Source organism: Sciurus carolinensis, chromosome 13 (assembly GCF_902686445.1).
Source record: "Sciurus carolinensis chromosome 13, mSciCar1.2, whole genome shotgun sequence".
NCBI classification, from domain to species: Eukaryota; Metazoa; Chordata; class Mammalia; order Rodentia; family Sciuridae; genus Sciurus; species Sciurus carolinensis.
In genome coordinates this window covers 21,579,572-21,607,570 of record NC_062225.1, presented here as the reverse complement: position 1 = coordinate 21,607,570, position 27,999 = coordinate 21,579,572, and the positions used below count along the sequence as shown (strand labels likewise).

The window sequence follows — 27,999 nt, the reverse complement described above, 5'->3', positions numbered from 1 at the left end:
TGTGGTTTGTTTATTTATTTTTTGTTTTGTTTTTGTTGGTTTTAGCCTCTGCAGTGTTGGCCTGTCCAGCATTTATTTAAAATCTGACTTGTTGCTAGTGTTTAAATCTGGAGGTTTCACATAAAATTTTGGGTTTCCAGCTTTTACGTAGAAATTAATGTTGCTGACAAAACAGTCCACATTCCTGCATGATAACAGCTATTTGGGGTTGCATAGTAGCTGTCCCTTGGTATGGGTCATGCTCATTGGTTTTCCATAGTCTCCACTACACTATGTTGCCTTTTCTGTTCTGTGTAGTAATAATTAAGAAAGTTAAGTCATTATTGAGTACCCATGGTTTGTTAGGCACTGTTCTAGGGCGTGATAATCCAGAGGGGAACCAAACAGACAAAATGTCTAAACTCATGGTGAATAGTAAACATCCTTCTACATTTCCATAAAAAATTAAGGAGAGAAAGTTAGACCAAGACTGCTGTGTATTTTGGGAAAAATGGGAGAAAGCAAGTTTCTTCATGTAAATAAAAAAAATTCCTACATATTTAATAGGCAGAGTGTGTCTGTGTCAAAATCATCCTGGTTGCTTCACTTGTGGATCAGATCCTTTCCCCTCTGTGATTCAGTAAATGCATGGATGAGGTTATCATAGTGTTTCACAAAATGCCAAAAGCAGAGAGATGGCACAGGCCAGTTAGATATCCTTACCTCTGCTTAAACTATCCTCTGTGCTACTTTGGATTTTTCTGTTTAATCAAGATTTTGGGATGCAGCTGGGTCTGAAATAAGCACCTCTATTCAGTCTTCTCTTTTGGCAGCCTCGTCTGTAATATCCTGGATCCTGTCCAGACTGAGAGTCAGTCTGGTGGATATGGACCTGTGCTCAAGAAGTATCTTTTGTGGTGCTGTCTCCCCTCTACCTTCTAACTGAATAGTTTGTACCTCTGTTTGGTCAGCTACATGGTGATAGAGACTGATGTCTTTAGAATGACAAATCTCACTAAGCTTTTGATTTTGATCTCATGGTTTAAATCCTTCTCATCTACAAACAAACCCTTTTATAGGCACGAATGCTTAATGATGTGGTTGCATCTATGTGAGGAATAGTAATTCATTACTTTGCTTTTAGATTTATCATGGTTACAGGCTTCAAGAATATGGGCTGGCTTTTCTCAACCAATTGTGCTTGCTGGATTATGTGGTAGGTGACCCATTTCATCTCTCCTGGTTGGAAAGGTCATCTTACTACCTGCACTGCTCCCATCTGCTATAGCACTGCCCCCCTCTGGTGGCAGCTATCTCAAATTGCAGCAGCATCTGCCTTCTAAAAGCAGGTCCTTTAGTGGTTCCAGACATCACACATTGAAATGCCTTTAAAATATGTCATATACAGATGCTGGGGGCGGGGGGTAGGGGGACCACGGAATATTCCATAAGCTCTTTAGACAAGAAAGGCAAGAACTGTGATAACCAGTGTATGAGCTAATATGTATATTTTGGAGTTCATTTGCAAGTTCTCTTTTAACTTCGTGGAAGATGTTCTGTTGTCACTTCCTCTCCTTAGCCCTCAATAAAATGAAGGTTAACCATGTTCAATAAAGAAATATTCATTCCAAGTTTTTATTCTGCAGCACTGTCAAATGTCTCCTTAAAAGGATATTACATGGTTTTTCTCTACCAAACATGAACTAGAATGTTTTTTGGACAGTTAGGTGAATGATACTGCTCTAGGTTCTGCTCATAACTTGCATTTGGACTCCTAAGCTTTACTTGGTTTCTCCACCAATATAGCAAAATTCTTGAACTTAATGTTATCCAAGAGTGCTACTAATATAGGGTGTATAAGTGATAGGCATTTTAAAGCATCCTAAGTATCTGTAAAATGAATACCCACTTGGACCATGTGCAAAACAATTATGAATATAAATAGAAATTTCATGATTTATACTACCACTTTCCTCAGTTCTAATATGCATCAGGGTCTGGGCACAGTGGGACACACCTGTAATCCTAGCTACTGGGCTGGGGAGATAGCTCAGCTGATAGAGTACTTGCCTCGCAAGCACAAGGCCCTGAGTTCGATCCCCAGTACCGCAAAAAAAAAAAAAAAAAATCCTAGCTACTTGGGAGACTGAGGCAGTAGGATAATAAATTTGAGACCAGCTTGGGCAACTTAGCAAGACCCTGTCTTAAAATAAAAAAGAGCTGGGAATGCAGTGATAGAGCACCTGCAAAGTACATATGAGATCCTGGGTCCAATCCCCAATATCACTGGGTAGGGGGGGAAAACATAGACATCATGTTTTAATAACTTTGGGGAGAGGAAAAGAAGATAAATACTGCTGCATTAAAAGTACATATTTATTACAAGATAAATTCTGATACCCTAAAAATTAAAATATAATTATGCATCTCATCAAAATATAAAGTCTGCATCTTAGAATTTAGGAATTTTGTGTGTGGAGGGGAGAGGTAAGACCTTCATGTTAATTAGTTTTATAAAAATTCTAGAATTGATAATGTATAATAAGATGGAAAATAGTAGTGAGATACAAGGATACATGGTGGTTAAAATTAAAGGCTGGATAATAACATTTATTGTTTATCTGAATGTTAAAGAAGGTAGTGGCAGCAACTATACAGTCTGCTAAATTGCTATCATAATGCACATTTAGAACATTTAATTTCATTAAAGACATTCCTTTACAGAATTATATGTGTTTTTTATGAAAAAATGAAACAGTGCTTTTGATTAAGATGTTTTTGGTTTCAAGGAATAAAATCCTACTCAAGTTAACTTGAATATAAAGATAAAATAGGACATGCTGTAGGCATTGATACACAGGTACTTAAGGACCATTGAACCTCAGGGGCATTAGAATGGTACCTGTGACTTATTTCTCTATAATAGCTGTTTTTTGATCTACTTCAAATTTGCGGGTGATTGCTAACCCCAACACTCAGTTCCACTGAGCTGCATCCTTGATAAATCATAACCTCAGCCCGGTTCCCATGCTGATGACTTTTCTCTGTGTTCATAGTACCCAATTAATGACTGGCTCTGTGCAAAGAATAACCTAGTGATTTTTTTTTTTGCTGCCAAGAGTCCATGGACAGCATAGTCAATCTAAATAATGAAGGTATGCAAGCAGGCCAATGGATGGAGTGTTCAATATAACTAATGCTCATTTCAAAGCCTTTCACTTTGATAATCTTGTCACACCTTCTAGATAATCCTTTTAAAGGGCACAGAACACCTCATAATGCTTTGGGAGTAAGGTTGAGGTTAGGAGTTCTAAGAACTTGTGGGAACTTTACGCTTTAAGAAATTTAGAGGGCTGGGGAGATAGCTCAGTTGGTAGAGTGCTTGCCTCGTAAGCACAAGGCCCTGGGTTCAATCCCCAGCACCACAAAAAAAAAAAAAAAAAGAAAAAAAAAAAAAAAGAAAAGAAATTTAGAGCATTTGGGAATTACTGTTAGAGTTATATAAATTTCTATTAATGAACTGGTAACTGTCTTTTAGAGAAAGGTTAGTGCAGATGTTAAAACATCTTCCTAATAATTGAGCCCTAATGTCTGCTGTGTAGAACAGCATTCTTATACCTGTATCTTGGATCTTCTCAATAACCCATAAATTAGGGAGGCTAGGAGGAATCCTCAAGGTCTACTATTAGATTTGAATTGAGGGATGGAGTGAGGAAGGGTGAGGAGAAAATGAAATTCTTGAAATAGATTGACAACTTTGTTTTTATGTGTGTGTAGTACTGGAGATTGAATTCAGGGGTACTCTACCACTGAGCTACGTCCCCAGCTCTTTTTTAATTTCTAATTTTGAGACAGGGCCTCACCAAGTTACTGAGGCTGACCTCAAACTTGTGATCCTGTAGCTGTAGCCTCTGAGTTGCTGGGATCACAGGCATGTGCCACCGTGCTTGCTCGGGTCACTTGACAACTCTTTTTAATAGCACTTATTGAAATAACTTTCTAGTCTTTCTGATGAGAGAAAGAGTACTGGACTTATGTGTGAAAATAAATCTGGATTTGAATTGAATCTCTTTGAGCCTTTGTTTTCTTCAGCTAGTAATCGTTTTTGTTTGTTTTAGTACTGGGGATTGAACCCAGGGGCACTCAACCACTGAGCCACATCCCTAGCCCTATTTTGTATTTTATTTAGAGATAGGGTCTCAATGAGTTGCTTAGCTCAGTCTCACTGAGCTGCCTTTGAACTTGTGATTCTCCTGCCTCAGCCTCCTGATCTGCTGGGATTAGTGGCATATGCCACTGCGCCTGGCTAGTAATTGTTTTAATAGGAAAAATAACACCTAGCCTCAGGATTGTGGTAAGCATTAAAAGAGTATCAGAAAGCCTGGGACAGTGGTTAGAATGTAGTTGGGTCTTTTTTCTTCCTCTGTTCATTCATCTGTTATTTGTAGGCTCTTTGAAAGATAGTTATTGTTCTTCCTTCATCATTGGATACATGTTTAGGAGCATTTCTTGCTCCTGAGTCCCACAGGTAATATTTCTGAGTTCCAAGCATCTCATACACTTCTAGGCCAGACTGACCTTAAGAGCTGACTGATGGTGGCATCAGTACCATTGACAGTAATAGCACCAGCCTCCAGCCAAGTAGTCATCTGAATGACTCTGAGTATGACTCAAAAGAGCTTGTGTGTGTGTTTCTCTCGCAGGTGGATTTGCTATCGTGTTTCTGGTGAGGACAAGCAATGGGATGAAATGTGCCTTGAAACGCATGTTTGTCAACAATGAGCATGATCTCCAGGTGTGCAAGAGGGAGATCCAGATAATGGTAAGGCTGCCCCTTGGATCTGGGACTGCTTGCTTAAAATGGGGGTAGAGACTGTGTCCTCTTTTAAGAAAGCCATGGGTGCTTGTTCCCTTCTCTGAGATGGCAGCGTCCTCTGGACAAGATGGGAGTGAAGAGCCAGGGTATATAGAACCCTCTTCCTGCCTTGGTCACTCTCAGCTGGAATTTGAGGAGAAAGGAGCATATTAGAGAACTTAACAATTTTTATATCAGTTTGGGGCCCTGGGAAAATTTTATTTAATAATCTTGTTTCCTGGAAATCAACTGTTGCATATAACCTGGAAACCCTGACTTTCCAATGAACCCTTCTTCTAGTCTTGTCCTTTATCAGTCTTCAACCTCCCTGGGCTCCTCAGCATTCCATGAACATATCCTTATATAACTTTACATTTTGCACATATAGTTATTTCTACATGCTTGTAAGGTAGAAATCTCAAGAACAGGCCAAATTGGTCTATGGTGATAGAAACAAGAAAGTGGTTATCTGGGTTATGAAATTGACCAGAAAGGAGCATGTGGAAATTTTCTGAGCCATGCAAATCTATTGTTTGGGAGTAGTCACTCCCTGAGTAGTCACTCAGGGGTATACAAATATTAGAACTCAATTGAATACATTAAGATCTGTGCGTTTTATCATGTTAATAATACCTCAGTTTTTAAAAAGCTTACTAACTTTTCAAGATTCAGATTAATTTTATGTTTAAAGAAAAAGTCTCTATGTACTAGAAATACATAAGGAAATGTTTCTGGATGAAATAGTGTGATGTCTTGAAAACAATCAATTGATTTGGAAGAGAAACAAGATTGATTGGTCGTGAGTTGATGATCAAAGCAGTGATTACTGTGCAGGAGTAGGTTAGAGTAGTCTCTCTCTTTTACCTTGGCTTGACATTGTGCTTAATAAAAAAATTTTTAAAAAATGGAGTCTATTTTTCCTTTGTTTTCTGCTGTACTTTTATTTATGCCAGTTATATTGCTTAACCTGTTATGTTTTAAGTCATTCTGCCATCAGAATGTAAGTTATTTAAAATCAGAAACTTTGTACTGATTTTAAATCACACTACTTGACATGGAATACATGACTTAATAAATTTTGTAAGAAGTGAATGTATGAATAATGGTGCATAGGTTCGCCCAGAATCTTAATTAATCTTTCTGTCCTGAATCTTAATGCTTTTGTAAAGAGCAGAAAGAGATTAAAAAACTGGATGGGGCTGTTGGTGTTTGCATTCCACCAGGCCTTGCTTGCCTTTGTCCACCCCTTGTGGGGTTACCCACCCAGTGTCTGCTTAGAGTAACCAGTTGTACTGTGGTTGGGCTACTTACAGAACTCAGGATTTTAGAGAGCTGGGAACTACTTTGGATTCCAGAAAGCTGAAACTATTTGGAAAGGTACTGTCACCATTGCAAAACAAGCCAGCCACCCACTGAGGCTCAAGACCACATGGATCTGTCTGCAAGGCACCAAGGCACTAGTATCCTCCTAGTCCCTGGGCATGCTGCTCCAAATTACCCTTCCAAATTCTCATTGCTCTTCCCACTCCTTGTTCCATGCTTGCTCAGTGCTCACACGCTTTGTTTCTTTGCTCTGCTCTTTTCTTCTGCTGAGAGTCTTCTGCTCTTCTCATTTGTTTCTTTCCTTACTTTACTTGTGTTAGAAAGCAATCCCATTCCTTCACATTCTCCCATGATTTGGAAACATGTTTGAGGGCTTACTTTGTGCTGGCTGGGCATTGTAGAGGAGAAACTAAGAAGCACAGCCCCATGAGGACTCACAAATTAATGAACCTGACCTGATTAGGAGTTAATTTACATGGGTTCAGGTTCAGGCCCAGTCATGTATTAACTGTGAAAGCTGTTTTTAATTCAGCTTTATATTTTTCAAAAGCTTACATAGTCAAATAGTTGAACTGAGATTATTTTTAAACAAAGAAAAGAAAGAAAAAAAATCAAACAGTCCTTACAGGCTCCTCATAGGCCATTTCAGGGCTCCAGAGGTAACCATAATAGTTGATTATTTTGGTATGTTTAAGAACAACATGTTACTACTTCTTTTCCCTCCATCATATTTCCTATGGAAAGTAAAGATTTAGCTCTTTCATCCCCTACATAGCCTTCTCCCAAAGTACATTATTTTCATGACCCATTCTTTCAAACTATCAGTAAATTTTGCAGTATGCTGGTTATGTTAGTATTAGTTTTTACATTATTATGTAAGAAAATTGTTCCTGCTTAATCTCCTAGTAGATTATGGTTACTATTACCTTTCCCATTTAACTTTTTTCACCAGAATTGTTTTATTTTTCCTCTTTTGATCTCAGTTTTTTCTGTGTTTTTAACAGTGTAACCCTAAAACCTTCCTAAGTTATATGAATCACTTTTTAAATATATAGATAGACTTAGTATTATATCTGTTTGTATCATCTTGTAGACGTCTCTCCCAGTCTTCTGACCTGATGGAATCAGGCCGACTTTCTCATCTTGAAGTTTCCTAGGTGTTCCCTCGCCTTTCCTTTTTCCTCTTTTGCCTTACTTCCTTCCTCATGTTGGTGGAGCTTCTCCTCCAGTAGCTTCTTGATAAAGAATTGTGCTTTTGGTGTCAAGTCTAAGAAATTATTGCCTACCTCTCAATGCTGAAGATTTCTCCTATATTTTTTCTAAAAAATTTTGTAGTTTATATTTTACATTTAAGTCCATGATCTATTTTGAGTTCACTTTTATATAAGGTGTGAAATTTTGATTGAGAGTTTTTTGTTTTTGTTTTTATTTTTATTTTTGCTTATGGATGTCTGATTGCTCTAGCACCATTTGTTGAAAAGGACATCTTTCCTCTCTTGGTTATTTTTATTAAAAATCAGTTGGACTTAGTTGTAAATGTCCATTTTTAGACCCTTCTCTTCTGTTCCATTTGAGTTATGTGTTTTTGTCTCTGTACCAATACCACACAACCTTGATTATTGTAGCTGTATGGGTAAGTCTTGAAATCATACTGAATTCTTCTATCCCCCCCCAATATCGTTTTACCTATTCTAGTTCATTTTACCTTTGTATACATTTTAGAATAATCTGATTAAGACTGTAGCTATAAAAGATTATGGCTGGACTTTTGATAGGAATTACATTAAACCTGTATTTCATTTTGGGAAAAACTGACATCTTTACTATGTTTAGTCTTCCAGTAAATGAACACAATATGTCTTTCTATTTATATCTTTGGTTTCTTCTTTTTAGGGGGGGGTACTGGGTATTAAACTCAGGGGCACTTGGCCATTGAGTCACATCCCCAGCCCTATTTTGTATTTTATTTACAGACAGGGTCTCACTGAGTTGTTTAGTGCCTCACCATTGCTGAGGCTGGCTTTAAACTCCAGATCCTCCTGCCTCAGCCTCCTGAGCCACTGGGATTATAGATATGCACCTCTGCTTCCAGCTATATCTTTGGTTTCTTTCATTATCATTTTGTAGTTTTCAGTACACAAGTCTTGACTGGGGGTATAGTGGCAGACGTCTTGCCTAGCATGCTTGAGGTCCTGGATTGAATTCCTGGTAGAAAGAAAAAGAGAGAGAGAGAGGGAGGGAGGGAGGGAGGGAGGGAGAGAGAGAGAGAGAGAGAGAGAGAGAGAGAACGAACAAGTCTAACACACATTTTTAGAATCATACCAAGTTGTTTAGTTTTGGTGATTATAAATTATTGTTGTTTTTTTTTTTATGGTGCAGGAGATTAAACCAGGGCCTCACTCGTTCATGCATACTGCATTGCATCTCCGCTAAGCTCCACCCCAGCCCCATGTGTTTAGTGCCAATATGTAAAAATTAATTTTTGCCTGTTTATCTTGAATCCTGTCACTTTTCTATACTTGCTTGCTGGATCTGTCATTTTGTGGATTCCTTAGCATTTTCTGCAAATGGTTGCATATCATTCTTTTTGGTTTGTATCCCTCATATTTTCTTTTCTAGCCTTAGTTGCGTCTAGAACTTGATGTACTGTGTTGAATAGGAATGATAGGTGAACATCCTTTAATTGTTCCCAATCTTAGAAGGAACACATTCAGTCTTTTACTATTTTTTTTTTTTTTTTTTTTTTTGCGGTACTGGGGATCAAACTCAGGGCCTTGTGATTGCAAGGTAAGCACTCTACCAGCTGAGCTATCTCCCCAGCCCTCAGTCTTTTACTATTAAGTGTAAGGTTAGCTTTATTATTTTGTACATTTAAAAGACTCAATTTGGGGACATTTCCCCTGTATTCCTATTTTTCTAAGAGTTGTGATCATGAACAAATATTGAGCTTTTTCAAATGTTTTTTCTTCATCAGTTGAAGTTATCATGTATATATTTTTTTTCTTTAGCATGTTAAAGAAAGGCAGATTGATTGACTTTTCAAATAATGAACCAGCATTGCATCCCTGTAATAATCCATTTGGTCATGGTCTATATTTTTATCAATTGTTAAATTCTCTTTGCTTATATTAGGGTAGGAATATTTGCATCAATATACATGAGAGAAAATGGTTTGTATTTTTTTAAAGACTTTCCCCCCCTAGTTTGGGTTTTGGTGTAATAATGTCTGCATACTATAAGTTGGGTCATGTACCCTCCTCTTCTGTGTCCTGGAAGAGATTATGTAGAATTGGTGTTGATTCTTCTTTAAGCATCTGGTAGAATTCTCTAGTGAAACCATTTGGGCCTGTAGATTTCTATATTGGAAGTTTCAAATGAAAAATTTAGTTTCCTTAATTGTTATAAGACTGTTCAGATTCTTTATTTTGTATTGAACGAATTGTTATATTTTCTGTGTTTAAGGAATTGGTCCATTCATTTAAGTGGTTAAATTCGTGCTAATATAGCTTTTTGTTTAGTTGTGTTTTGGTTTTCTAACAGTTTTAATTTGAAGCCCTGTGATTTTAACCCCTTAGGCTCAGACTTCTCACAGATCAAAACCACATCTCTAGCCCACATCTTTCTCAGAGATTGTAAGAATTGTGAAGGGAATTGAAAGGTGTAATATGTTTCCTAATATTCTAAGTCTTGTGTTTTAGTAATCAAAGAAGCAGATTCCTCTCTGTACTTAGAGTGGAGGAAAGGCATATAGCACCCAGATGCAAAGAGAACCATCAGTGGTCTCACTAAAGTGGTTTTACATTTTATTTTGATAAAAGCTGTCTACCATTTACTAGTATCTTGGTTGTGTCCTTTGATACACCTAGATGTGTGCTCTGATAGAACCAAAGGGATTCTGACTTCTGATGGACTGTTGGAAGTGCAACTTCTGATCTGTTTGCCTGAAGGAAAAGATTTAATTACCTTCAAACTTAAAGGGGTAAGAACAGTGATAGGAAAGATCTAAAGCTCAAGATGTGTTAAGCACTGTTCTGTGTTTACATCTCCTGCCCAGATGGATTACATCCTCACTGAGTTTCATAATAAGGACTCTGAGCTGCCACTGGTGATGTTGAAGACTTTCTTGTAACAGAAAAGTGATCAGATGATTCGGAGCAGGCCCATGTTTTCATATTCCCAGAAGACAGGAAGGTAGATTCTGTATAGTCAGGAGCTCAGGATTGATATGAGACAAGAATCTGGAGCTGATTGTTTTAAAAGATGCTTTGATGCTATCTTCAGTGTAAGAAAGTTGGTGTATGTGTATGTTTACATGATACATATTGTTTGAATTTGCTTGGGGAAAAAAAAAAAAAAAACCACTGGAAGGATGAGGGTAGGGAGAATGAGAGTAGCTCCCTATCAGGGATGGAGGCAGGAGTAGGTAGTGGGAGAGACAGGAGTAGGTAGTGGGAGAGAACATCTAACACTCTGTACTGTTTGAATGTTAATGTAGCCCCATTGATCGAAACCGGATTTTAATCTGTATTGTAGTCACTTGGTTGAGTAAGCAGGGATCCAAAGAGCTTTCAGGTTCAGTAAGCACAGCCATGTCACATCAACATTGTGTCTTCTGTTGGGGAGGTTTTGAGTTAGGGAGCTCAGGGAGATACAGTCAATCCCATTTCTGTAACTTTTGGCCAGTTGTTGATAGGGACACTCACCAGAGTTCTGTGAAAAGATGGAACATCTAGACTGGCCACTAATACAGTTAGGTATAATTGCTACTGGTCATGGAGATTTCTGATCAATGGATTAATACTGATCTGCAGGAAACTTTCTAAGAAAAAAAGCATAGTAGTGTACCATTAATTTTATGTTATTTTACATGTAATGAATTATTTGGTTAAAGAAATAAAAGATGTACTCTTCAGTTATGTACCTAATATAAGGTTGGAAGATAACACCTACCTTGGGTGATAAAATGAGTCTTGCAAGTTAGAGCACTGGACTGATTCTAATGAGATGAAATAACAGGGTGAGGTCATCTACTTAGATTTTTATTTTAATCAACTTTATAAGCATAGTTCAGGGGAGGCAGAGTTTAAAAACAGCATGAGTGGAAAACGACTTAGGTATTAAGTGGTCACTTAACTCGATTTGAATGTATAGTGTGATGTGACTGCCAAAAGAAAAAAAGAATGTGATCTTAGCTACGCTAATAGAATTATAGGAGGTAGTAGTGCTGGTTTACTCTGCATGACTCAGACCAGGTCTGGAGTATTTCATTTATTTCTGGGAGCCATTCTTATAAAAGAAAAAACAGCAAAGCAAAGAACATAAAGGTTGGAGTAGCCAAAATGATCTTAAAAATCATGTCAGAGAAAATGGGAATGTTTAACATAGAGGTGAGGTGACAGAGAGTCTAAGTAATACTATTTCACCTGTTTAGGAAGTAAAAAAATAGACTAGACTTAATAATTTTGCTCTAGAGAGTACTGATTTGTAAAATCAGGAGAGAGAGATTCTGCTAGATATGAGGAAGTCTTGTCCAGTGGTGAGGACTGTGTGGATGGGAGGCCTAAGGAAGTGGCCTTATTCTAAGAAAACTGCTCATCAGAGTACATTTTGGGGATTCAGATATGAGCTGCCTGGTTGCTCTAGATTAGTGCTACTCAAATAATTTTTTTTCTTTTCTTTTCTTTTGTTTATCTCCCCTGGGTGTTTACCATTTTAAAAATCTATTTCCTCTCAGCTTGTCAAGTTATTTTTGTGTGTATATAAATTGAGATAAGCTGGGTGCAGTGGTGTATTACGCCTGTGATCCTGACAACTCCAGAAGCTGAGACAAGAAGATAACAAGTTTGAGTCCAGCCTCAACAAGTTTTAGTTCAGTCTCAAAATAAAAAGGACCAGAATTGTAGCTCAGTGGTAAAGGGCCCCTGGATTCAATTCCCAGAACCAAAAAATAAATGAGAGATAAAACTCAAATTCTATAAAAATTCACCCTTTTAGAGCATGTGGTTCAATGATCATTAGTGTATTCATAAGACTGTGCAACCTTCAGAACTGTCTAATTGCAGAACAATTTCGTTTATCACCCCAAAAGGAACCCCCCCTTACCTATTAGTAGTGACTCCCCTTATTCCCTCTTCTTGCCCTTGGTGACTACTAATCCACTTTCTGTTCCATATTGTGGGCATTTCATATACATGGTCTCATTCAGTATGTGACCTCTTATGTCAGACTTATCTTCCTTAGCATAATGTTTTCAAGGTTCATCCATGTTGTAACATGTGTCCATACTTCATTCCTTTTTATAGTTGCATAGTATTCCACTGTATAAACATACCATGTTTTATTCATCTGGTCATTAGTTGATGGACATTTGTTTTCATTTTTTGGCTCTTATGTATAATGCTGCTGTGGACATTTGTGTATGAATTTTTGTGTGAAAATGTTTTCACTTCTGTTGAGTATATACATAGGAGTGAAATTGCTGGGTCATATCATAACTACTTTTTGAGGGCCTTCCAGATTGTTTTGGAGCTGTACCATTTTATAGTTCTACCAGCAATTTCTAAGGGTTATAATCTTCACATACTAACCAACATTTTTTTTACTCTTTGTGTTTTTCATTATGGCCTTCCTCCTAGTTGGCGTGAAATGATACATCATTGTAGTTTTGATTTAAACTTATAGTGATTGATGGCGTTAAGCATTTTTCATGTGTTTGCCATTTTTATGTATGTTGTTTGGAAAGGTGTCTATTTAGAATCTTTGCCAATTTTTATGTGGTGTTATTTGTCTTTGTTGTTAAGTTGTAATGATTCTTTATGTACTCTAGATGCTAAATCCTTATCAGATGTATGATTTAAATATTCTAAGTTTTGTTTTTTTAAATATATTTTTAATTTATTCTAATAAGTTATACATGACAGTAGAATACATTTTGATACATCATACATAAATGGAGTATAACTTCTCATTCTTCTGGTTGTACATGATGTAGAGTTATACAGGTCATGTAGTCATATATGCACATAGGGTAATAATGTCCAATTCATTCTACTACCATTCCTACCTCCACGCCCCCTCCCCTCCCTTACTCTTCTCTCTTTACTCCCCGCTATCTAGTCCAAAATACCTCTGTTCTTCCCTCCACCTTATTGTGAATTAGCAGCTACATATCAGAGAAAACATTGGTACTTTGAGATTGGCTTATTTGGCTTAGCATAATATTCTCCAGTTCCATCCATTTACCAGCAAATGTCATAATTTCATTCTTCTTTAAGACTGAGTAATATTCCAGTGTGTGTGTGTGTGTGTATATGTACACACCACATTTTCTTTATCAGTGTGTGTGTATGTATATATATATATATATCACATTTTCTTCTGCTGATGGGCACCTAGGTTGGTTCCATAGTTTGGCTGTTGTGATTTGAGCTGCTGTAAACATTGATATAACTGTGTCACAGTAGTGTGCTGATTTTAAGTCCTTTGGGTATAAACCTAAGAGTGGGTAACTGGGTCAAATGGTGATTCCATTCCTAGTTTTCTGAGGAATCTCCATACTGTTTTCCAGAGTGATTGCACCAATTTGCAGTCCCACCAGCAATGTATGAGTGTATCTTTTCCCCCACATCCTCGTCAACATTTATTGTTGCTTCTATTCTTGATAATTGCCATTCTGACTGGAGTGAGATGGAATCTCAGTGTAGTTTTGATTTGCAGTTCTCTAATTGCTAGAGATGTTGAACATTTTTTTCATATATTTGTTGATCAGTTGTATTTCTTCTTCTGTAAAGTATCTGTTCAATTCCTTTGTCTACTTATTGATTGGGTTATTTGTGTTTTGGGTGTTAAGTTTTTTGAGTTCTTTATATATCCTGGAGATTGATGCTCTATTTGAGGTGTGTGTGGTAAATATTTTTCCCATTCTGTAAGCTCTCTCTTTACCTTATTGATTGTTTCCTTTGCTGTGAAGAAACTTTTTAGTTTGATTCCATCCCATTTATTGATTTTTTATTTTACTTCTCACAGTTTAGGAGTCTTGATAAGGAAGTTGCTTCCTAAGATAACATGGTAGAAATTTGGGCCTACTTTTTCTTCTGTTAGGCACAGGGTCTATGTTCTAATGCCTAAGTCCTTGATCCACTTTGAGTTGATTTTTTGCAGGGTGAGAGATAGGGGTTTAATTTCATTTTGCTGCTATGGATTTCCAGTTTCCCCAGACCACTTGTCGAAGAGACCTCTTTTCTCCATTGCATGTTTTTGGCACCTTTGTTTAGTATGAGATAACTGTATTTATGTGGGTTTGTCTCTGTGTCTTCTATTCTGTACCATTGGTCTATGTATCTGTTTGGGTGCTGACAGCATGCTGTTTTTGTTACTGTTGCTCTGTTAGTATAGTTTTAAGTTCTGGTATTGTGATGCCTCCTACTTTGCTTTTCTTGCTAAGAATTGCTTTGGCTATTCTGGGCCCCGTGTTTTTCCAAATGAATTTCATGATTGCTTTTTCTATTTCGATGAAGAATGTCATTGGGATTTTTGTTGGGAACAGCAAATAAATTATTGCTTTGAACTCCATAACCTCGGACATCTTGACTGCCACACCTGGGAACCTTTCCATGTGAAGGTGTAGAAAGACATGCCCATTTGTCGGTGACCACTATTAATGGGGCCAATTCCATGCCTGGCTGGAATTTATGAGTTCAGTAGCTTTGAATTTAGATGCTTGCTAGCCTTTGGTAAAAGAGATACCAGTATGCCTAGGCAGCCTTGAGGCGCCAGCTGCGCGGAGGAGGAAGAATGAGTACGCAAGTGGTAAGTCCCCAGCCAGGCTATCTTCCCCACAGCTTCTCTCTTGTTGTTTACCTTGAAGAACCCCTCTTCACCATTAATTCCTTTGGTGTGTTTCACCATAAATAAAGCATTTGGGGACTTTTTCCTCTGTTAGGATCAGACCCATCAGGTCTCTTCCATCTATCCAGCCCCCACTTCAAAAATATCTTCTGTGTTTTTTGCTTATTTTTTAATATTACTTTTCTAAATTTTATTTCCAGCCAGCCCACACCTCCGAGGGTTACTTCTTGCCTCCCCATGTGGCCATGGCGAGAGATTTTAATAGGAATTGTGTTAAATCTGTATAGTGCTTTGGGTAGGATGGTCATTTTCACAATGTTAATTCTGCCTATCCAAGAGCATGGGAGATCCTCCCAACTTCTAAGGTTTTCAGTGTTTTTCTTTAGTGTTCTGTAGTTTTCATTGTAGAGGTCTTTCACCTCTTTTGTTAGAAGGATTCCCAAATATTTTATTTAACTTTTTTGAGGCTATTGTGCATTCTAAGTTTTGTCCTTGACTTTCTTAGACTAGTTTGAAACACAAAAGTTTTTAATTTTGATGAAATGCAGTTTGTCTGCCTTTTTCTTATGATTTAGGTGTCATATCTAAGACCCTATTGCCTGACTTTACCACAAGGAATTGCAGACAGTTTCTGTGAGGAATTTTTAGCCCCTCAATCTTTTTTGAGTTAATTTTTGCATATGGTATGAGTAGAGATCCAGATTCATTCTTTTGCATGTGAATATCCACTTGTTGAAGCACCACTTTTTGAGAAGAACATTCTTTGCCCAGTGAGTTGTCTTGGCACATGTGTCAAAAATCAGTTGTATAAAAATGCGTGGTTGCTACTCAGAGGATCTTGTGCCTGAATATAAATCAATGAACTGTTTTCTTCACAGGTAAAAACTCACTAGGGGGAAAAATCACCTTAGTGAATTAATTAATTTATGTCCTGGAGCAAGCTGTTTTTCTCCTTGTGGACTGGTAATGGTTTACAACCAAGCAAATGTTTGTGTACCACACTTGGAGTAGCCCTGCTGTAGGTCTTGCCATATGAAGTACCACTGACCAGGAACACAGGTAGAAACCTATTAGAAACTTATAACTTTAGGTCTTATCCAGGGTCACTAGATTAGAATCTGCTTTTTATCAGGACCTCCTGGTGATTTATATCTATATTAAGCTTTATGTTAGCTTTCTGTTGATGTGAAAAAAATACCTGAGAAATCAAATTAAAGGAGGAAAAACTTATTTTATCTCATGGTTTCAGAGGTTTTGGTCCATAATCACTTGACTCCATTATTTTTGAGCCTGTGGTAAGGCAGAACATCAAGTCAGGGAAGGTATGGTTGGGAAGAGCTGTTCACTTCATGGCCACCAGGAAGCAGGGAGAATGGCGGGGGGGCGGGGGGGGGAGAGGTGGGGCAGCAAGATATACCCTTCCAGGAAAGGTTCCCAGTGACCTACTTCTTCCAATGAGGCCCCACCTTCTAAAGTTTCCACCACCTCCCAGTAGCACCACCAGCTAAGGACCAAGTCTTCAACCCATGAACCTCTGGGGACAGATCCAAACTCTTAACAGAATCTGAGCAGCAGTGCTTGAGAATCAAACTCTAGATGACTTTAAAGATATTTTCAGTAAGTATAGATTAACTTGTGATTAAGATGTGGGAAAGGGAGAATAAATTGTGTAAGGAAGAGTTTTTTGGGTTTTTTTTTTTTAATCTAGGATTTTTTATGTAGCAGAAGCTCAACTGGACCTCCAGTAGAACTCCAAAATCAGCCCAAATATCAGTGTTTATTTTACTACTATATTGGAATTGATAGTTTTTGTTTGCCTTTGAATAACTCCTTTTGAAGAGCATTATAAAGGAAATTTAGGGTCATGGAGGGAAAGCAGGGAGGGAATAGAAAAGCAGAAGATATTTTTAGTTATAGTGGACACAATATCTTTATTTTATTTATTTATTTTTAATGTGGTACTGAGAATCAAACCCAGTGCCTCACACATGCAGGGCAAGCACTCTACCACTGAGCCACAACCCCAACCCAGAAGATGACTTTTAATAACAACCTTGGGAGAGGTAAACTAATTCCAGGCCTTAGAACTCCATCTTAGAACTTCATCTTTAAATTAAGAACCTAAAATTCAATTGATAGTGTCAGTGGAATCATACTGTGATTCCAGAAGTAGCAGCAGTAATGCCAGGTAATCTCTGTTAGTCAGTGTTTTCATTGCTGTAACCAGAAGACCTGATAAAAACAACATAGAGGAGGAAAAGTTTATTTTGGCTCATGGTTTCAGAGTTTCAGTCCATGGTCCATAGCTCTGGGCCCCAGTTGAGGCAGAACATCATGGTGGAAGGACATGTAGGAGGAAAGCAGCTCTGGACATAGCAATCAGGAAAAGGAGAGAGAAAAAAAGAAGGGGGAGGAGTGCACGTACAACTCAAAAATATGCAAGTGCTCTGCTCATCAGAGACAAAATATAAACCCAAAAGGCATTCCCCTTGACCTCCTTCTTTCAACCGCATGCTGTGTATCTACAAATACTGTACTGACCAGTTAATCTGTATCAGTAGATTAATCCACTCATTAGAATTTCCTCTCATAATCTCATCATTTTACCTTGGAAAATTCTTTCATTGTCTCACACATGAGCTTTTGGGTTTACCTCATATCTAAACCATAATATCAAATCAGAAAACATTGAATGTTTGAATGGAAGATCAAAGCAGGTAAAGGCACTTTTTTGTAAACTTTCTATCTGCAAATGCAAGCTCTGTTGGCATCAAGGATTTGTAGACATCAGCCTGAAATTCAGGAAGGGATTTCCCGAGCAAATATATGAGTATATAAATTAGTTATATACAGTGCTCATTTTTACATTTTATGGAAGGTAGCATGTTATTGATATGCTATTTAGGTTGCTATCTTTGTTTTCTTTAATATCAAGGTTTTCATAGATATATTTAGAAATTGAGTCTATAGTTTTCTTATAAGGACTTCAGATTCTCAACTAGGTATTTCGTTGCAGGAATTTTAAGGCTACGGACAGAATACTGTTCTAAGCTACAAGCATCATTAGTTAGGATCCCAGATAAATTTAACATTCATGGTAATTTGTAGAATCTGGGTTAAAGCTTGGTTTTCAAATGGAAGCTTTTACATGTGTTTATGAAAAAGGATTACTCAACACTTGAAGCAGTTAAATTAGTAAGATAAGCAGCTAGATTAATAAAATAACTTCAAACCACTTAAAATTGATTTAATAAAGCAAATCTAATAAGTTTTTCAGCACTTTATTAATATTATTTAATGATAGTTAAAAATAAAGTTTAATTGACAACACACGTTCTTTAAACTTATCACTGGTTAAATCTATAGTTTAACTGAACCTTCCCCAATCCCCTGAAAATTACATTTGACTTATATGTATCAAATACACTTTTATCCCAGAACTCCAAATAATAATAGTAGTCAAGTACAGCAAAGCATCTTCCCCACATCCTGCCTTTCCATGAGTAAGCAGATGGTGGCCGAAGTGCTCCCCATGCATCTCAAACCTCACATCCATTTCAGTTCCGTAAGCCCAGGGCTGGTCTTCTAGCTGAAGCCAGTGGAATGCTGGGGCATCTTCTGACCTTTTGCTCTTAACTGAACAAAAACTTCTGCCAGTGTACCTTAAATGTGAATCAGTCTCATTTCATGGTAAGAATTTCTACATTTCATAGCCCTTCAAACAAATCTTCTCCCTCAGAGTTCTGTGGGATTTTACTCCAAAATCTGAGGTGTTATGCATCATCAAGTTGTTAAAGGTAAATACCATTGTTTCTCTCCAAAGAGAGGCTGTTTTCTGCTTGGATATATCTTAGGATCTCTGTAGAAGACAAAGTGAACAGCAGTTTGGACTTGAACCATGAGCAAACATTTGGGCAAACTGCAAGGTGCCATCTGCAGATGTTAATTATCTTAATTATCTAATGGTTTTTTAACCTGCTCTTGACTTGTCTGAGTTTATTTGTGCTACTATAATAAAGTACCCGAGACTAGGCAATTTAAAAAGAACAGAAATTTTTTTTCTCGCAGTTCTGAAAGCCGAGAAGCCCAAGATCAAGTCACCTGCAGGGTTCACGTCTGGCGAGGGCCTGGCGTCTGTTTCTAAGATGGCATCTTGAATGCTGCTTTTTCTGGAGGGGACAGATACTTTGTCCTCACCTTGTGGAAGGCAAAAGGTTTAGTCAGTTCTCTCTTAACTCTTTCAAATAAAACCACTAATCCCATTCATTAGAACTCTGCTTTTATGACTACTTACCTCCTAAAAGCTCCTCCTCTTAATTTTGTTACATTGGGGATTTGAGTTTCAATGTGGGTTTTGGAGATTCAAATGATAACATGACTTTATCAAAAAAAATTTTACTCATTTTTCTAATTGCTTTATTAATCCTTTTGGGATTAGATGAACCCAAAGACAGTGTTGCCTATTTTCTTTTTAAAATAGTTAAGATATAGTGAAGATATTAGTCTTTAATTTTTCCTTGTGGATATATGAAAGATGATGTTGGTCTTTTTTTTTTTTTTTTTTTTTTTTTGGTTTGCAAGAGCTCTTCTCCGGTTCTTCCTACTTCTCAGACTGTGTAAATTGGGGGAAAGAAAGGGTCATTGATGAGGCAAAAAAGCAGAGGGATGATTTTATAAAAACTTGAATTCTGGAGCTTGCTTTCAGCCTCGTTATATGTTCCAAAGCATATGCTCTAGGCCCTTTGTCTCATCAGACCTCTTTCTCACCCTGTACAGTTGAAGACGGCCTGCCAAACACAAAACCCCAGATCTGAGCTCACTTGAATTCCCATTTCCTTCATTCTTAACCCTGTGTTCACCTCCTTACTGCCTTTCTGCTTACCTGGTTGGGGCGGGGGTATAAAGATCACTCTGAGATCAGTCCCTTTAAAAGTGCTCTCTACCCTATTACGTACAGAACTTTGTTCTATCAATTATCCTCATCTTTTTCTGTATCTTAAAGTTCTCTGGCCTCTTTTACTCTCCAGTGCTCGCTTTCCTCCCATCCTTAAATCTCCTTCCCTCGCTGTTCCTTTCTTAAGCACGGTGTTCTAAAACCTGTAGTCCCAGGTGCTATTTGCTCAACTCCCACTCTTTGCGAGTCCAGGTCCATTACTACCTCCATTCCATCCCTTCTCTGAACCTGTTGTCACAGACGTCTCCAGAGTTTTCCCGTGGTCACTTTCCTACCTCTGTCTACCTTTTTGGAGGGTCTGCCATTTCTGAGTCACTGGCCATTCAGTCTGTCAACTCAGAGGGAAGTTCTGCTGAGTTTTGGTGCTCAGAGTTCAAGCATACTTGCTTGATACTGTCAGATTTCCCCTTGTTTTGATATGTAATTTCAGATTACAAGACTTTAAAAAGCTAAATCTCTGTTAGGGTGGTAGTACTTTCTGTTCTTATAGTCCAAACTGTCAAGTTCGTATGGAGGCTTTCATATAACTACATATTTTCCATTCCCTTCCCCTAAGCTTTTAAAAACAAAAGTGAAACAATTTATTAAAACTAGTTTTTTTTTTTTTTTTACCTTATATTTGCCTAAGAATCATATTACACAACTTGCTCATTTTCTTTCCCCAACATAGTTATCTTAATGACCTTGGATTTCGATTTCAAGGATCTGCCTCTGTGGATGTTAAAATGCCTATACCAAGATTTAGGCAACTTCCAGTGCCTAAATGGTTCCTGACACACAGGAAGTGCTCAGTAAATATTTGTTGGATGATTGAGTTCCCTGAGCAGCCTGAGATCACATGCAGTTCTAACTGATGCCCTATCTTGTATCCCAGTTGACTAACTTGAAAGGCTTAATTATGAGCAAAATACTTAGATTTGGATGCTATTGTAGTCCCTTCAAAGCAATTATTCTTTTCATATATTTTCTAAAGGGAGAAAAGTAATGTGAACCATTTAAAAGTCAAGTTGAAATCACTTTTGTGCCCACAACCGGGTTAAAAAAAAAAAAAAACTTCCACTTTTTTCCTGTACTGAAAATTTACACATGTAAATAGCTAGTACTGTCTCTGTCCTCTGCAGTTTTTCTGGAGTAAGGAAGTTCTTTGCTTCTGGTTTATACTGAACATTGGTACAACGAGCAAGTAGGTATTCTGTGTGTATTTGACTCTAGAATTTAGATTCTAGAGAGTGATTTGATTCATTAGGGACATGAATTTCCACTGGTGTCCAGGCTGTGCTGTGAGGACCCCGGAAACCTGTTCTTGGCTCAGCTTCTTACTCTTGTCTCTCAACACTCTTTTGTCTCTGTGTATTGAAGTTGTCTATGCTAATAATGGAAGTCGCTGGCTAATTCTGTCCCTATTGGTGTCTGTAACTGACAATATGTTTTTCAACTCTTGTTCACAGAGGGACCTATCAGGGCACAAGAACATCGTGGGTTACATTGACTCTAGTATCAACAGTGTGAGCAGCGGCGATGTGTGGGAGGTTCTCATTCTGATGGACTTCTGTAGAGGTGTGTATATGAACCATACTCGGAGCTCCCACTTCCCTAACATTGAGGTTGTCAAGGGCATGGGGATTCTTTCTTTTAATGTGTATTGTACCCTGAAGTATGTTGTTCTAATTTTACAGATAGTAAAACTAAGAGGTTGAAAAGGTACAGAATCTGCTGTTAACTCTCGGTTATGATGGCAAGAGCTGTGACACAAATAATTGAAAGTGATAAAAAATACAGAACCCCGTTTTTGTTAGGTTTGGGAAGGTTTGGTCATGTGTATAAATGAGAACATATGAGAATGAGAACGAATGCGTCCTTTGTGATGCTTTAAAACCAGTCATGAGGGCACATGGTAAAGGCCCACCTCCAGATGGAATGAAGAAGCAGTGCAGCTTCCCTGCCCCGCACTGGTGTGTTCTCTCTGCCACTCACACCACCATCCTTGTGATATGTGGTAGAAGAAACCTTTCTGTCCAGTGGAAATAACCTTCTTCTCACTCGAGAGCTATAAATCCTGGGAAGGCTACATTCACATTATATTGCTATTAACTGTGGAGTTTAAATAGTTGGAAGCTTGAAGTTTCCAGTATTTATTTTGAGAAATTCAGACTGATGCATGAATATTCAGAGTTGTCTGTGTTCCATACAATTACACCTAGCGCCTACAAGCTTGGATCATTGTCTTACTGTGCCCTGTTTTGTAACTGCCCTTAGTTCCACTAACATTTTCCTGCCATTAACAGTACTGCTTATAAATTAAATATGTTGCTCTTCCCAAAAATGTGATGTTAACCAGTAATTTTGACCTTCATTGTAGTTGTATTAACATGATTTTGTAAAATACTACCAAATTGACAATTTATTTCCTCCCAACCATTCCCTTTTCAATAGCAATATATTTAGAGACCAGGCAATATAGGAACATTCAGAAATCTGGATAATTCTGTGAGAGAGGTCATCAGTCTTTTGGTCCTGGAGATGAAATGTTGATGTGGTATTTGCACAAGCCAGGCAGTTAAGTGGTAAAGCCAGAGAGACCAATCTTTTCCTAAAGTACAAACTCTAACACTGTTTTCCTCCTGCTACCTGGGTCTCTTGTGCCATCTGTTTCTTACTGAAAGAGGGCAAGTTGAGGTTGTGACCTCATCTCCTACACAACGGGCACAGTATGACCAGAGAATTATCACAGGACAATATTGTCAGTTCTTTTACTAATCTTGAAGACATAATGAGGGCAGCTCACGTCTGGGATGCTTTGTAAAATAAAGAAAGTGATTTTGATGTATTAGAAGAGGCACTGGATTGTAAGAAAACAAATCACAAACCAAGAGTCCAGACACCTGGGATTTAGTCTTGCTCGACTAGGTGATCAGGTCAGTAACTTTAGTTCAGGTTGCTTCTCTTTGGACAGCCATTCATTCTTCTGGTCTGCATGACCAATCTGACTGTGATTATAACCTCTTCTTTGCACCCCTCTCAGGAGGCCAGGTGGTAAACCTGATGAACCAGCGCCTGCAAACAGGCTTTACAGAGAATGAAGTGCTACAGATATTCTGTGATACCTGTGAAGCTGTTGCCCGCCTGCATCAGTGCAAAACACCTATTATCCATCGTGACCTAAAGGTAACAGACCACACTGTTAATTGTGTTCTTGACAAGTATTTTTTTTATCTAGAATAGATACTTAAGGGGTATAAAAGAAGTTTAAGGCATGGTCCCTAATTCTACATGTATGTTCTGCTTGGAAAAAGAAAATACAAAGGAAAAAGTACAGTACAGGTATCAATTTTATGAGTAGATCCAGAAATTCTTTGTAATTATCAAGTGCCTGAACCTGTGGTGTTATTTTTCTTGCTGTACTCCCAAATTCATTTTTCCAGGGTCATGAAAAGTAACATATTAATTAAAATGGTTTGTTAATAATGACACTTGGTTTCAAAAGCCTATTTCATATTTTGCAAAACCCATCATTTTTAAATTTGGTCCTACTGATTACCATCACCTTGCACTGTGCCTTTCAAATTATAGTCACTTGATAATGTTTGTTGAATGGAATTGGCACCCAATTAGGACTCAACTTAGCATTTATTGAATACTAGCTGTGTGCCATGTATCCTATTATACTGTCTCTTTAGAGGGAGACATTTTTTATTACATTTTAGAGTTGAGGAAACTAAGTAACAGAGATGTTATGTGATTTGCTTAAGATCATGTAATTAGGAAGGAGCAATACCACAATTTGAATCCAACTCTTCTGATTCTAAATTACAATTTCTTTTCATTATATTTGTGTTTCAAGAAATGTGCTTCATGGCTAATAACTTGCATCAGTGTCTCCTCCTGTGTTAAATGCAGACTGCTAGGTTCCACCCTGAACTGGGCTAGAACTTTGATGGTAATGCCAAGGAATACCAGGAATTCATGTCTTAATAAGCAACCCAGATAGTTTTTTGTTTTGTTTTGTTTTGTTTTGTTTTATGGTGCTGGGGATTGAACCCAGGGCCTTAGTGCTCACAAGGCAAGCACTCTACCAACTGAGCTATATCCCCAGCCCCAGATAGTTTTTGTATATTCCAAAGTTTGAGGATCATTGTAGCATACTTTAATTTCCTTCTTCTTTCTTCCTTCCTTTCTTTCTTTTTTTCTTTCTTTCTTTCTTTTTTTCTTTCTTTCAACAATTAGGCGTAATTCACATGCCATAAAATTCACCTTTTAAAATACACAAATTATCATTTTTTACTATCGTTATAAGACTGTACAAACTGTTATCATTAGTTAATCCTAGAGCATTGCATTGTTACCATAAGGAACCCCGTATCCAGTAATAATCACTCCTCATTCTCTTCCCTTGCCTCAGCCCCTGCCCACCACTAATCTACTTTCTGTCTCTCTATATTTTTGTCTTCTAGGCATTTCATACATGGAATCATATAATATGTCACTACTTATATCTGATTTCTTTCACTTAGCTTGTTTTCAAGGGTCCCCTATTTTGCACTGTGTATTAGTAGTTCATTTTCATAGCCACATAACGTTCATTGTATGCATCTAACACATTTTGTTTATCTGTTCATTCATTAGTGGACATTTGAGTTTCCATTTTTTGACTCTTGTAAATAATGCTGCCATGAACATTTGTGTGCCAGTTTTTATGTGAACCTTTGTTTTTAATTCTCTCAGGTTTTTATCTTGAGGTAGAATTACTGGGTCATATGGTAACTCTGTGTTTTACCCTGTTGAGGAGCCTTCACATTGTTTTCCAAAGTGGCTACACTATTTTGCATTCATCAGCAATATATAATATTTCCAATTTTTCCCCACTCTTACCAACACTTGTTACTGTCATTTTTTATTTTAGCCATCCTGGTAGCTCTGAAGGTAGTATATACGGGCATTCCTGAATTAAGGCACGTAGTTTACAGGAAGATAGGCATAAACCTCCCAAAACCTTAGCTTTCTCCCAAGTACCTCTGCCCACAGTCAGTCTCACCCAACCTTAAAGAAAAAAAGGAGACTGCATCTTGGTGAATATATGAGCCTACTATAAGTATGTAATATTGTAGGGGTGGTATAGCTGTAACATAGTTCCTACCCACTAGATGTTTCAAGTATTATTGGTGAGAATATACAAATGAAGTATTTAGACTTGAAATAGAAAGTGGTAAAATGCAAAAATCTGTAGAAGAAAGTGATAAATAGAGGAGCATATGTGGTCAGATAGCAGGAACAAGAGCAGTGATTGTAGTTTCCTGGAAAATTCGAATTTTGAAGGATTGGTGGGATGTGAGTGATCAGAAAAAAGAGGAAGAACATTTCAGGCAGAGAGTAGAGTCAGAGTACTGCACACAGAAGGCAACAAGAAGGTGTGTGAAGATTTGGAGTTAGGTAAGATCTGGTATGAGGCTAGTTGCAAACCAGGTTAGACTGACTGCAGGCCACTGCTTTAAATATGCGTTGATTTCTGAAAGCCCCACCAGAAGACTTACAGAGCTATTAAACTCAGCAAAGTAGCAGGTTTCAAAATTAGGATACAACAATCAGTGACTTTCCCATACACCAACAATGAACCTGCCGGAAAGGAAATCAGGAAAACAATCCCATTTGCAGTAGCCTCCAAAAAAGTAAAATACCTAGGAATCTAACCAAGGAGGTGAAAGACCTCTGTGATGAAAACTACAAAACAGTGAAGAAAGAAATTGAAGAAGACACTAGAAGATGGAAAGACCTCCCATGTTTATTGGGAGGCAGGATTAATATTGTTAAAATGGCATATTACCAAAAGCAACATACAGATTCAGCATAATCCTCAGCAGAATACCAAGAACTAGAAAAACCAGGTCTAAAATTCATTTGGAAGAATTAAAGACCCAGAATAGCCAAAACAATTCTAAGGCAAGAAACATAAATCAAAACTACACTAAGATTTTTTCTCACACTAGTCAGTATACTGGTCATCAAGAATATATACAATAAATAATTAATGCTGGAGAGGATGTAGAGAAAAAGAAACACTTCAACACTGTTGGCGGGATTGTAAGTTAGTTTAATCACTGTGCAAGTCAGTTCCTCAAAAGACTATAAACATGGAACCACCATATGACCCAGCTATACCACACCTTGGTATTTATCCTAAAGAATTAAAGTCATCATATTATAGTGATACATGCTTACTAATGTTTATAGTAGCACAATTCACAATAGCCAAACTATGGAACCAGCTTAGGTGTCTTGTCAGTGAATGAATAGATAAAGAAAATGTTATATATATGCACAATGGAGTTTATTTAGTTACAAAGAATGAAATTAGGTCATTTGTAGGAAAGCGAATGAAACTTGAGAACAAGAAATAAGCCAAACGTGGAGAGTCAGGGGTCCGTGTTGGAAGCTAGAGAGGAAAAAGGAAAATAAAGATGGTGGGCAGGGAAATATCTCATGAAAATGAAAGAGAGACCAATAGAGGTAGAGAAAAGGGACCAGGGGAAGGAAAGGGAAAGGGGAAATACTGGGGAATGAGATTGACCAAATTAAATTGCTATATTGTATACATGTATGAAGATGTAACAATGAATTTCACCATTATGTATAATTATAATGCATGAATAAAAATACAGAAAAAATAGATAAATTATATATTTATACTTTTTTCCTAGAAACCCTTAACAGTGAGTGAAATTCTTGGTTAAATCCTGTTAGCATGTGTGTTAATCATCTTTACATTGCTATAATAAATACGTGAGATAATCAATTTTTAGAGAGAAAAGGTTTATTTTGACTCATTGTTTTAGAGGTTCCAGTCCCTGATCAATTAACCCTATTGCTTTGGGGCACATGGTGAGGTAACACATTATAGCAGAAGGATTGGGGATTTAACTCAAATGGCAGGGCACTTGACTAGCACATGTAAGGCCCTGGGTTTGATCCTTGACCCTGGGAGGAAAAAAGAAGTGTGTTGCAGAGCAAAATCTCTCACCTCATGACTAGGGAACAAAAAAGAGAAAGTAGAAGGGACTGGGTTGCCTAATCCCCTTTCATGGCACACCCACAAAGACTTAGAGACCAGCTCCCAGCTCACTAGGTCCCAGCTCCCAAGAGTACCAACCTGGGGACCAATCCTTTAACACAAGGGCCTTTGAAGGGCTATTCCAGATACAAAAATATGTATTTCTAAATAAGAAGTGATATCAAAATTTAAGGACCTGACTTCTATCCCTGCTTTTCATTTTGGAGAAGAGTTTGTGAAGGACATGAATATAAGGGACAAGTGTGACTGGCAGGCACTGTTCCTATGACCCTTGTGATCTGGGTCCTCTTTTTGGCCTGTACTCCTATCAAATGGGGTGAGATTTCATATTTTTAAAATATTTTAATTTTAATTGGCCCATAATAATTGAACATATTTATGGAATATAGTGAGATATTTTAGTACATGATACAATGTCAGATTTCCTATTTGTGCTGATTCTTTAATACTGTGTGACTGATACCAACAGATTTATAAATGCTGTGAGAGATGAATACAGGCAACTTCGTCTGTGTTGCCAGAAACATTTTTCTGGCCCTGTCTTATTTACCCTGTGACTTTTGCCTCCTTTGTGATCTCTTTCTTGGATCTCTGAGACACTATGTTCTCCTAGCCCCTCCTTCCCAGGTTCCTTACCTGGTTCCTCAAATCACTTAGCCTCTCTGGGCCTCGGTTTCCTCATCTATAAAGTAGAGATGACAGTGTCTGCTCTGTTAGGGTGGATTGAATGAGAGTATGTGTCAGTCTCTGGGCATATCCTGGAATAGTAAATACCTTACAGGACACAGGTGCAAACAAGGGAGGAGGCAGAGGGCAATAGGGGAACCACTTAGAGTATATTGCTGTCTTTTTTTAAACCAAGTTCTTTTATCTTACCTTTTTAAACACTTATTGGATTAAAGTCTAAATGATAATCATTTCATGCAGGGTTGATGTATTTCCAGGAGAATAATGCCTTGTAGCATGCTGCTTTTAGGT

The 27,999-nt window shown here is 37.7% G+C and overlaps 1 protein-coding gene across 21 annotated transcripts in view; it reads left to right on the top strand.

Annotated features, from left to right (window-relative positions):
• Positions 1 to 27,999, top strand: part of Aak1 (AP2 associated kinase 1) — a 188,358-nt gene that overhangs the window by 86,779 nt on the left and 73,580 nt on the right. For all 21 annotated transcript variants that reach the window (XM_047523360.1, XM_047523359.1, XM_047523358.1 and 18 more), the window contains exons 3-5: positions 4,683 to 4,801; positions 21,407 to 21,515; positions 22,981 to 23,123. In XM_047523360.1, the coding sequence (XP_047379316.1) occupies positions 4,683 to 4,801; positions 21,407 to 21,515; positions 22,981 to 23,123 (371 nt within the window). The remainder of the gene's footprint in view (positions 1 to 4,682; positions 4,802 to 21,406; positions 21,516 to 22,980; positions 23,124 to 27,999) is intronic.